Source organism: Hyperolius riggenbachi, chromosome 12 (assembly GCF_040937935.1).
Source record: "Hyperolius riggenbachi isolate aHypRig1 chromosome 12, aHypRig1.pri, whole genome shotgun sequence".
NCBI classification, from domain to species: Eukaryota; Metazoa; Chordata; class Amphibia; order Anura; family Hyperoliidae; genus Hyperolius; species Hyperolius riggenbachi.
The window spans coordinates 9487738-9500406 of record NC_090657.1 but is presented as its reverse complement, the minus strand read 5'-3'; the positions used below and the strand labels follow the sequence as shown (position 1 = coordinate 9500406).

Here is a 12669-nt window from a genome sequence, read left to right as displayed (position 1 = left end):
TGGCTGAAAAACATGAAATAATGCATTTTTTTTCAATTTTTTTTGTTCTTATTCCCTTTAAAATGCATATAAAATTAAATAATTCCTAGCAAAAAGTACCACCAGAGAAAGCCCAGTTTGTGGCAGAAAAAAAATTATAAATCATTTAGGTTTGATAAGTAGTGATAAAGTTGTTGGTGAATGAATGGTAGGAGCACTGAAATGGGAAAATTGCTCTAGTCTATAAGGGGAAAAAACCCTTAGTGATAAAGTGATTTAAAGATGACATTCTCTTATTAATACTACACAGTTCTAAACAGTTATCCTCTTATTATTATACAAATGCTCTATAGTCATTCTATCTAATGGTATATCAAACTGACGTATTCAAGTGAAATAATGCCCAGCTGCGCTCAGATCTGAGCATAAGCATGCATTAGAACCCTGGTTAAGAAATAATCAATGTGCCTTAACCCCCTTGCCGTTACAATTCTGTCGGCAAGGGGGCGGCGCAGCACTTTTTTAAAAACATTTTTTTAAATTTTTTTTTTAAATTCATGTAGCTAGCCTAGCGCTAGCTACATGATAGCCGCTGACAAGCATCCTCCTCCTACCTACTTCGATCGCCGCCGCCGATCTTTGCAAGCAGGAAATCCCGTTCAGAACGGGATTTCCTGCTCGGCTTCCCCCGTCATGGACGTCGGGACGTCAGAGGGATTCCCGATCCACCCCTCAGCGCTGGCTGGTACTGATTGGCCAGGCTGCGCAAGGGGTCTGGAGGGGGGGGGGGGGCGGTGCGGCGAATCGGCGGTCAGCGGCGGCGATCGGGATATGCACGCGCAGCTAGCAAAGTAAAATTGTGAAAATCGGCCCAGCGGGGCCTGAGATCCTCCTGTGCAGGTTACCCCGAGCTGAGCTCGGGATTACCGGCAAGGAGGTTAAAGAAAGTGAAGCATTGCTATGATTATACAGTATATACCAACAGCACACTAGTGGGGTGTTTCTCCAGTTTTAAATAGGGATGGCCAATGAGATGTAAATTTTTCTGAAATTATGCAAATTTTTATGCAAATGTATGCTAACTTGAAAATGAACCAATCAATTTAAACCCAGGTTTAAATTGATTGGTTCATTTTCAATCTGCATTCATTTGCATAAACATTTGCATAAATTTACATAGACTTGGAAGAATTTGCATATCTGTGATCATCCCTATTTTTAAATGATAAATAAAATGAATAACAAATCACAAAAGGGTGAGAGAGAGCCCTGCAAGCGGTCAGCTGGGCGGCATACAGTTGTCTTTTGCCTTTGATGTCGGGTTTGAGCCTTTGATAAGGAGTTCAAATCCTGACTCAAGCCGATGCGTAAAACTGGAAGGAGTCTTTGGGAAAGTCTATCTAATGATCTTGGTGGCCCATGGAGTGCAAGACGCTGCAGCCCTGGAGATTTTTTAGTCCAGTGTCTTGTGTTGTGTGTCTTATATACATATAAAACATGGTATATTCTAAACCTTATTTTGAGAATAATATAGGATATGTCACATAAATTGCAGTTTACAAATCATGGACACAAACAATGAAGGATATAGGTAAAAAAATTAGATTTTATGCCGCCTAGGGGCAAACCCAGGATTTTCAAAGGGGGGATTCCTGAAAGGTCTTCCTCAGCCACACACAATACAACATAAATAATATGGTAGGACATCATGCTGGGTACACATAATTCAATTTCCTAACGAGATAAACAGAGGAACACCAAGAGCCCCAATAGTGTAGTATGTATTGACAAAGGGGGTAATGACAAAGAGTAATAGTTGTTATATTCACAAACATGGGTCACCATTAGGCAACCACTGTAAAGGCAGGTGGGGAGATTATCCTGACCCCACTCAGGAATAAGAAGTCGCTCTCTGTAGATAGTAGAAAAGGTCGCAACCCTCCACCCAGGGTGGATACAATATTTATATAAGAGAGAACAGACTGAGTGTCGTTTGTTTTGCTAGATGCTGTAACTCCTTTTTCTATTGCCTGAGGAAGCGAGCGCTGACCCGTGAAATGCGTTGCTTTGTTTTATCTGGAGTTCGGTAATATATAGACTGAATGTACAGTCGTGTTGTGTCTGCTTGGAGGGGGTAAGTCCACCACTGCCTCCTCTAATTACCAAGTTTTGGCTTTTAAGCTCCTTTAAAACCCCTTTTATCCTTTTGGCGCCTCTGTTCTCTCTCTTATATAATTCAATTTCCTGTTCGACTAACATCGGGATCGACCAGGAGCAGTTTGGATACAGATAATAATGAAGACAACCGTCATTGGTAATGAAGGGGAGAGTGAAGCATTCACCCAGCAGGAGCACAGGGCTGTGCCCATGCCTGACTATCCTCAGACACTGCACTGGCCCTGGCCTGAGGGGGGATTCTGGGTAGCTGTAATCCAATATATATATATCCAATGATATATAAACCGCCACCCTACGCCTTTTAGATTTCGCTATTTTTGCGATTGAAATTGCCGTGGCCACGATTTCGATCGCGAAAATAGAGAAAACTAAAAGGCATAGGGCGACGATTTAGGTGTCGCCAGAAAGAGGAGAAAAAGAGCTTTAAAATGATATCCATCTTTCCATAGTTACATTGTATTACACAGGACGACATTCAGCAGAAAAAGTCGCGATTTTTTCTATTTTCACGATCGAAATCGCGGTCGCGGCAATTTCAATCGTGAAAATAGCGAAAACTAAAAGGCGTAGGGCGGCTATTTATATATCATTGGAGAGAGGAGAAAGAGAGCTTTAAAATGATATGCATCTTTCCATAGTTTCTGCACTGCTCGGAGTCCCTTTGAAGGATACCCAAGGTGACATGTGACATGATGAGATGTGTAATGTTTACAAAGAACATGGCTGCTGTCATTGTATCACAGGAAGACATAATCATATTGTATTAAAGCTGTTTGCAGCCAGATTTGCTGTGTAAACCATCTAAACTTTAGATAAGATATATAGACAAGTTACTTGTTACAAGTTACTAAGCTCTGTGTCACAGTTTAACACCCATCTTTAAAGGATACCTGAAGTGACATGTGACATGATGAGATGGACATGTGTATGTACAGTGCCTAGCACACAAATAATTATGCTGTGTTTCTTTTTTTCTTTCTCTGCCTGAAAGAGTTAAATATCAGGTATGTAAGTGGCTGACTCAGTCCTGACTCAGACAGGAAGTGACTATAGTGTGACCCTCACAGATAAGAAATTCCCCTTTTTACCTCTTTCTTGCTCTCAAGCCATTTTCTGCTAGGAAAGTGTTTTATAGTTGGAATTTCTTATCAGTGAGGGGTCACACTGTAGTCACTTCCTGTTCCTGTTTAAAGGTATCCTTTAAAGATGGGTGTTAAACTGTGTATCTTCAGCACTCAACCTGTGAAAAAAAACCTACCCCCCCGCCCTCCTCCCTCCTCCCCTCTGCCTCTGCCTCTGAAATCAATGGCTAGTAACACCTCCCCCTCCTCCTGCCCAGACTGAGCTCCCATGAGCCCTTGCTGCTGTCTGAAAGTGTCTTGGCTCTCTGAAAACCTGTGGGCGTGGCTTGTGTAGTTTATAGGGAATTAGAGTATTAAAACAAAAACAAAAAAGTATTTGGCTTGAGGAATGCCCTATAAACTATATGAAAGGAACACAATTATGCAATGAGTAAAAGTTCATCTCGGATCCACTTTAACTGAGCAACCTGAAGAAATGTTTGCCATTGATACTTGCCTTCTATAGACCTGAACTGAATGTAGTCTGTATTTTCCATGAAAAGTGCTTCAAAAGTTTAGCTATTCCTCAAGACATGGTGGTAAAGACAAGTAACACATGCAAATGTGTACTGTAAGATTATGCAAATCTGGCAATTCTTTTTTTTTTTTTTTGAAAAACACAACACTTCTTTTTTAATCTATAGGATTTGGATGATATGGATGCAGAAATATTTGGGACCAAGAAGCCAAGATCTGCCCCTGTAAAGGAATCTCGAATGCAACAAAGCTCTGGCAAGAACCAAAAACCCGAGGAAAAGATTACAGGTACTAATAAAAGAGATTAGACCTGAAGATAGAAGATCACATTTTTTAGGAGAGTGCCATTGCTGACTTGTTTTTTTGTTTTTTTTAAGTGAACCTGAAGCAAGCCTAATGTAAAAAAACCCAGATAATTACTTAGAGGAACTTCAGCCTAAACAAACAGACTGTCATTAAGTTACATTAGTTATGTTAATTAAAAGAGATAGGTAATATAATCTCTTACCCACCCTGTTTTAAAAGAACAGGCAAATGATTCTGATTTCATGGAGGCAGCCATCTTTTCGATTGAAAGGAGGTGACAGGGAGCATGAGACACAGTTCCAACTGTCCTGTGCCCTGATCACCCCTCCCAGTTGCTTGGCAACGAGAACAACATCAGAAATCCCATCATGCTTTGCACAGCATCAGGGGTAAAATGCCTGGGCAGATTTCTTTGATGGGGCGGAGCTTAGCTTCTGTGCAGCTAAAAATGAGGATTGGGTAAGAAAAACAAAGTTCTGATGCTGTGAAACTGTTAAAGAAACACCAAGCCTTTTCAGTGCTGCTGAGTAGATTTTTAGCCTGAAGGTTAACTTTAAGAAGAGTGAAGCCTCTGGATCCTCCGGAAGCTTCTCGTATTCTCCTGGAGACCATGGCGGCAGCCTGGGACCTTCTTGAAGTTTGAAATCGTACAGAAGCAGTACAGACATGCTCGTGCATGAAGAGAAGAGCGGTCGTGGTCACAAATCCGACACGCTCTTTTTAGATTACGTTTAGTGGTCTGTGTGCAGCAATGGTGGGGGCCCAGGAGCATGTGAGAAGCCTCTGCTGGATCCAGAGCTCCCTAAAGGGGCACTATGGCGAAAAAATTGTACAATTTAAAATATGTACAAACCTATACAAATAAGAAGTACGTTTTTTCCAGAGTAAAATGAGCCATAAATTACTTTTCTCCTATGTTGCTGTCACTTACAGTAGGTAGTAGAAATCTGACAGAAGCAGCAAAGCATGAAAAACGTCAGCACTGTATATAGCGAGTTAGGCAATTTGCGTGAATCCCAGTAACATGCGCTGTCTATGCAGAATCTTTTGTGACTATAGCCCAAAGCGAGGTTTGCAAACTTTTGCCATATTTTCTTGTAATCTGCCCCATATATACTGCATGGCTTATATAATATATATTTATCACCATTCCCCATCTCAGGAGAAGTTTTGTAAATCAACCATTGTATATTCGCTGTTTCCTTGTGCAAAACGGTCAATACTACGTATAGAAGCTAGCTGAATAAACCGTAATATTATCCATCATTTTCTTGCCATGTGCATTATTCTCAATAACAGGCACCTCTGCCCCTGGGAGTGAGAAAAAGCCACAGTCTGCCCCGGCAGCTCCAGCAAGACCCTATAAGAAATTTTCTTTTGATGGTAAGTAATGCCCCTACATATCTCTGTTTAAAGGATACCCGAAGTGACATGTGACATGATGAGATAGACATGTGTATGTACAGTGCCTAGCACACAAATAACTAGGCTGTGTTCCTTTTTTTCTTTCTAAAGAGTTAAATATCAGGTATGTAAGTGGCTGACTCAGTCCTGACTCAGACAGGAAGTAACTACAGTTTGACCCTCACTGATAAGAAATTCCAACTATAAAACACTTTCCTAGCAGAAAATGGCTTCTGAGAGCAGGAAAGAGATAAAAAGGGTCAATAGTTCATAGATTTTATCTCTGGCATACTAAATGAATGTGTCATTGAGCTAAAAACAATAAAACAGTTAAAACTTAAAAAGTAAATTTAAACATAAAATAAAACTGTGGAATATCTTAAAAAGTCATTTTTAGGAGAAGGAAGATAGATACAATTGTTTATTTCATTTGTTTATTTTCGCCTCAGTGTCCTGTAATACAGCAGCGAGCTTCTTGTGGATTGGTACATTTCATACCCCATATTCTAAATATCTAGAAATGGTATGTGACCTACCAAATGTATTACTTTCTATTTATAACCGTAAAACTAAAATATTTCGTATCCTTCCTCATAATAAAATGACAATAATTAATGGGTCTCGCTTATTCAAGTGGGTATATTTAGCTTGGAAAAGAGACTCCTAAGTAGTGACGTGAGTAACATGTATGAATACATCAGTGGGCAATACAAAAGCTTGGCAGATGAGCTGTTTGTCCCCAGGCTTGTACAAAGGACAAAGCGACGTGATCTGCATATGGAGGAAAAAATGTTTTGCCATCTATTTAGGAAGGGGTTCTTTACAGCAAGAGTATTTTACAATAGGAAGTAGTTATGGCAAATTCTATATCTGCATTTAAAGGAGGCTTGGATGCTTTCTATGCATTGAAGGGCATCCTTTATTATTGCTAGTATTATCATTGATTTATATAGCTATATATACCTATAATTACTAAGTAATTCCCAGGAGAGTTGATCCGGGGATCTTGTGCCACCTGAAGTCAGAAGGATTTCCTTCCCTTTTGATGGTTAATTGGCCCAAGCCTTATACGTGCCATAGCCCACCTGCAGCGGTTTTGCAGCACTTGCTGATTAGCAAAGCACTGCACCAATTCCTATGGAGCAGGTCCACAGCAGAGTTGTGATTGCAAAAGTCTTGCGTGCTGCATTTTAGCGATTTCCCCTGATATCGCTATACAGGGCAATGAAGGCCTCTAGCAATCGCTCCTGAAATCGCATGAAAAACATGGTACGTCCGCGATTCGGAAATTGCAAGTATTTTTCAAATTGCTACTGCATGCTCTAGTAGGCGCCCTGCCTAAGGGTGTTTTTTTTTTTTTTTTTTTTTTTTACTTCCTCTGGTTTAACTGATACATGTGAGGGTGCAGGATAGAAATGTACCAAATTTTGACTTACTTAATTTCCTCCTGTTTGGACTTGATGGACGGACGTCTTTTTTTCAACCAAGCATAGCTAACTTTGTAATTATGAAAATAATTCACTCACCTGGCAGGCGACTCTCCAGCACGGATTCCAGTCTTCCCTGCAGCAGCTTCAGTTGCAAAACTCCTATGCTGTGCCGACATGCATTGAAGTCCCGAGTGTGGAACACTCCACATCACCCGGACTCTGAGCTGGGGACTAAGCAGAGTTGCCGTGTGCAGGTAGCACATGGAAATTTTACTGTTGCTAAGGCCGGGGTAGCTCCACTCATGGGCTGAGTGTGTCCACATAGGCCACCCGTTGAACAGGACTGTCATAAGTAATGTATAACGTATTGCTATGTCAATAGCGACAAAATATAATATTTGCCAGGAACCTGAACTGGCTAAACTGGTATGGAACTCAAAATTACATTTTTGCTCTAAAACATTAAATATGGCAAAAAGCAGAAGCTTTTGTGCTCACTCACAGTGCAATTCAACACAATAATAATTTTGGACAGTGTGCAATCTTATTAGTCAGCTTCTGTGTTCAGTGGAAGTTTGAATTACTTAAAGGGACTCTGAGCAGTGCAGTAACTATGGAAAGATGCATACCATTTTGAAGCTCTCTTTCTCCTCTTTCCAACAATATATAAACCGCTGCCCTACGCCTTTTTAGTTTTCGGTATTTTCGTGATCGAAATCTCAGCAAACGTGATTTCAATCGCGAAAATAACGAAAACTAAAAGGCGTAGGGTGGCGGTTTATGTGCATTGGAAAGAGGAGAAAGAGAGCTTCTAAATGGTATGCATCTTTCCATAGTTTCTGCACTGCTTGGAGTCCCTTTAAGGCTGCCATACACTGGTCGATTGCCACCAGATCAACCAACAGATAGATCCCTCTCTGATCTGATCTGATCACAGAGGGATCTATTGGCTGCCCATATACTGCACACAGATTTGAATCTATTTCAGCATGAGATCGAAAACCTGTGAAGCCACCACTGCGGCCTGCATCGCTACCCCAGGTCACTTCTGCTCCCCGGGCCAGCAGCAATGACATCACCTGTCCAGCCGGCGCCAGTCCACGGGATCTGTTCAGTTTCGCTTCTCACAACCGTTGCCAGCGGTGACTGATGCCGACTCCTTCATTCCTATAACACATACCCACACTGATTAACAAACGTCAAATATGTTAGAAGCTACTGCTGGGCATACATGGCTCGATTGTGCCGCTTGATTCCGCGGCCGATTGTTTTCCACACTCGATTCTGCAGGCGATTCTCTTATCTTCCGCTCAATTTTCTTATCTTTTCCCATTGTCCTCGATGCAAAATCGAGCGCGGAAACGATCGGGCGGGAGATCGGAAGTGTCGGAAATTATCTATCGAGCCATCTAAGTGGCTCAGAATCGAGCCGTGTATTCCCAGCATTACACATTCTTCGGATCTATCTTTCCATTTATCCCAAATTGTGTGAAATTTGTGGACACACTTCCTATGTGTATAAATTAGCTTTTTAAAAGGGAGGCCTTTATCTAATCGCTTATCGCTAATCGATACTTGTGGGGGAGGGGGGGGCAAGCCAGGGAAGAGCAATTTCTTGTTTCATGGATACGTTTCTTTGTGCTGCCTTGCATATCCTCGTCATGTATGATATTCAGTAAGCACAAAGATGGGTTGAGAGATACAAGACTGCCCATCTTATCATGCAGGAGACTGATTCCTTGTTTCCAAAATGCAGCAATGGGGGGTGGGGGGGGTGGCTTTCCAAATTAGATGGTAAAAGGTGGGCGCACGTTGTCCACACTTCAGACAGTGTTTAGATGCACCGGTTTTATATATTAAACCACTCTAGATGGAGTGAGTTATGCCTGGTATAGCATATACAATTGGGTATGACGATCCTTCACATTTAGTGACACTTTTCTTACCGAGTTCCGCACATTCTCCCAATCCTCGTCATCAATGTCTAACCCCAACTCTACCCACTTATCCTTAGTATATTGGGTGTGGTCAAGAGCACCATCGGCAATCACTGCCTTATATAAGTCCCCTATCAGGTGTGATAAAATAGGGTGGACAGTAATAGCGATCAGCTTAGCACCAAACTGCTTTCAGAATGCATGATTTAATTGCAAGTATTGAAAACGGGGGGAGGCTTGAGGACAGGAAATTGTTCTATAAGTGCATTAAACGTAACCAATGCGCCACGATACACCACATGGCCCAGGAAAAAAGATTCCACAGCGCTGCCAGAAGTGCACATAACCACTTCACATCCAGACCTTGTTTCCCCTTATGGATCAGAGCAGATTGGCAGCTATGTCCTTATTTAACCAGCAATACTACTTATGACACATACATTAAATATATATTGTTTTTTTTCAAGACATACTAGGCTTTCATTGTATGACATTTTTTCCCTCAAACAATTTGGTTTTCTATGAATTTTAATGGACAAACATGGAAAAAAATAGAAAAAAAAACTCATTTATCAGTTTTACCACTTCCAGCTTAAAAATAAAAAGTGCTACTGTAGATTAAGAACACAAATTCTGTTTGGCTGTTCTTACCGCTTATCACAAAACTTAATTATGTTCCGGTCACAATTGATGGTGAAGATATTTGATTCTGAAATAATGCTACAAAGTGTATTTTCCACTATGACCTGAGAAAATAAAAATATTTTTAATGGTAAAAATCAATCTCATTAGCTCAGGAAACCTATATTCCCGTTCACCAATTAGTGCTGCATCAGATAAAGATGGTGCCAGAAATGTGCACAGGAGCAAGCCCAATCCTGCACAGCACTGCTCCTGCTACAAGACGTATATCTACTGACTGGTAGCTTAGATGAAGTCACACAGGACGTATATCTACTGACTCGTGGCTTAGATGAAGTCACAGAGGACATAGATATTCTGCAGTGGTGGATAAAGTGGTTAAAGAACTTAATATTTAAGTGTCCTAATTTTTTTCATGACTGTATAAAAAATCAATTTCAAAATAATTACCTTATGAGAAGATATTGAGTGCACTGCATGTATTATCGTTCAGATTTTATCACCTGCCATTGTTTTTCTTGTGCAATATTGATTTAAACTGTAAAAATTCAGCGGCAAAACATTCCAGAACTGCACAACATCTGTTTAGAAATAACAAGAAATATTAACTATACGAAATAAATAATCTATTGTAAATAACACATCATGCAGCAGTGAAGCTGATCATACATTTGTGTACTTCATGTAAATGTTTTCTCCTCTTTATTGCTGATCAGAGGATGCTGGGAACGCAAAAATCCCATCTAGTAAGATGTTTTGTGGTTTTTTTTTTTTGTAGTTGGGTGTTTTACATGAACCTGAATCCATTACATCTGCAGCTCACACCTGTTTTCTTAAAGTGAACCAGAGACGAAGCACCCTCATGTATTTTACCATATATATCAGTGGGAACATTAGATAAAACACCTACCCTGCTTTCTGTTTCATCCTTCACTGCTCAGCCTGCTTGTTAGCAGCCCTGATAAAAATCCCTGACTGAGCATTCAGTCTGGCCTTGCTTAGGAATCATTATAGCTTAGTCTGGCTTCTCTGATGTCTTTTCAAGCCCAAGCCTGCCGAACACAGTGAATCCAGCGCAGGAGACTTGGGCGCACAGGGAGTAACTTCTGCGCCGTCAGAAGACGGAGCTGAAGTTACTTTTAAAACACAATAATTCGGCTTCCAGCAATTGCTGGAAGTCAAATTATTTCATTCCCCACCATCCATGGCAGCCTGGAGGGGGAATAGTATGAAACACGGCCGGGACTTGTGCAGCAGCAGGATCAGCCATATACCAGCTGTATCCTGCGCTCAAGTCTCCCGGCGCCGATTCCTGTCGTAAGCCAAGCCTGCCCCCTTCTGGCTCTGCTATGACTCTGCTATAATAAATCCTGAGCAAATCCAGACTGAATGCTCAGTGGGGGATTTTATCAGGGCTGATAACAAGCAGGCTGAGCAGTGAAGGATGAAACAGAGAGCAGGGTAGGTGTTTTCTCTAATGTTCCCATATATATATATATATTCCCCTGGTTTGTCCCCTCTAAACCTAGGTGTGTCTTCTATTCCGGAGCGTCTTCTATTCCGAAAAATACGATCTATTATGAGAAGCTCAGGCAAGGAAACAGTTTTGAGTGCACTGTCCGCAGTATCATTCCGATTTTATCACCTGCCATTATGTTTCATAAGCAATATTGATTTAAACAGGAGACTTCAGCAGCAACACATTCCAGAACTGCACATCTGTTTATAAATAACAAGAAGAAAGATTAGTCACGGATGTAATGTAGATACAGGTGCTTATTCACACTTTCTCTCCTGTTATGGTATCTCCACCAGCTGCTTAGGTAACCAATTCCACAAAAAGGTCTACAACACATATAGCAACAATCTTTAGCGCTTGGCGACCACAGGAAAATCTCTGCAATTCACCCCACAGTGCTCCACAGCAAGAGATCTTCACCAAAAACAATGAAAAACTTGTTGGTCACTTGCACTCTTAAAGGGATACTGTAGGGGGGTCGGGGGAAAATGAGTTGAACTTACCCGGGGTTTCTAATGGTCCCCCGCAGACATCCTGTGCCCGCGCAGCCACTCACCGATGCTCTGACCCCGCCTCCGGTTCACTTCTGGAATTTTAGACTTTAAAGTCTGAAAATCACTACGCCTGCATTGTCGTGTCCTCGCTCCCGCTGATGTCACCAGGAGCGTACTGCGCAGGCACAAACCATTCTGGGCTTGCACAATACACTCCTGGTGACGTCAGCGGAAGCTAGGACACAGCAACGCAGGCGCAGTGGTTTTCAGATTGTAAAGTCTGAAATTCCAGCAGTGAACCGGAGGCGGGGCCAGAGCATTGGTGAGTGGCTGCACGGGCACAGGATGTCTGCGGGGGACCATTAGAAACCCCGGGTAAGTTCAACTCATTCTCCCCAGACCCCCCTACAGTATTCCTTTTAAAGTGCGTACACACGCACTACGGAAGCCAATGACGGGTCCGTCGGACCCTCCCGCTAGGCGGACGTTCTGCCGACAGTAGTGTGTGTGTACGCTGAGCGGGTCATTCAGAAACATCCTTATCAGTCCACCGACAGCTCGTACACACACACACTACTGTCGGCTGAACGTCCGCCCAGTGGGAGGGTCTGACGGGCTCGTTGTTGGCTTCCGTAGTGCGTGTGTACGCACCTTTAGAAATCAGTTTATTTTCTTGAAACAAAAAGTAGCTAAAGACTGGGCATTTAGAAGATCCACTACATTGATTGTACATGTGTATCGAATACACTATAAGCGTTTTTAACTTCAAGGGTCCCTGTTATAAGGGCCCACAATGTAAGTCTGCGTATACTTTTTGTTTCAAGAAAGTAAACTGTGATTTCTACGAATGCAAGCGACCAACAAGTTATTCATAGTTTTTGGCGACGGTCACTTGCCATATTACTTGCTGTGGAGCACTGTGGGGTGAGCTTTTCCTGTGGTTATAGTAGGAATGAAGGAGGCGCTCAACTGGCATATAAACTTTCATTTATCTATACAGTAGCAAACACGACATGTTTGGGGGTAATCCCCTTCCTCAGGTGTACATGCAACCAATATGGGGCATTCTTTAATTGCACAATTGTCTGTATGCTCCATGTATCAATTGCTGATTTTGTTGCATTACTTTTTTCATTCATACTGACATGTGATTGTTTGATGCTGTATGTACCCAGGGGACTC

General features: G+C 41.8%; 1 protein-coding gene across 1 annotated transcript in view; it reads left to right on the top strand.

Moving 5' to 3' along the window:
* Window positions 1-12669, top strand: part of FBF1 (Fas binding factor 1) — a 169435-nt gene that overhangs the window by 31588 nt on the left and 125178 nt on the right. The window contains exons 7-8 of the mRNA XM_068264242.1: window positions 3923-4043; window positions 5361-5444. Of these exons, the coding sequence (XP_068120343.1) occupies window positions 3923-4043; window positions 5361-5444 (205 nt within the window). The remainder of the gene's footprint in view (window positions 1-3922; window positions 4044-5360; window positions 5445-12669) is intronic.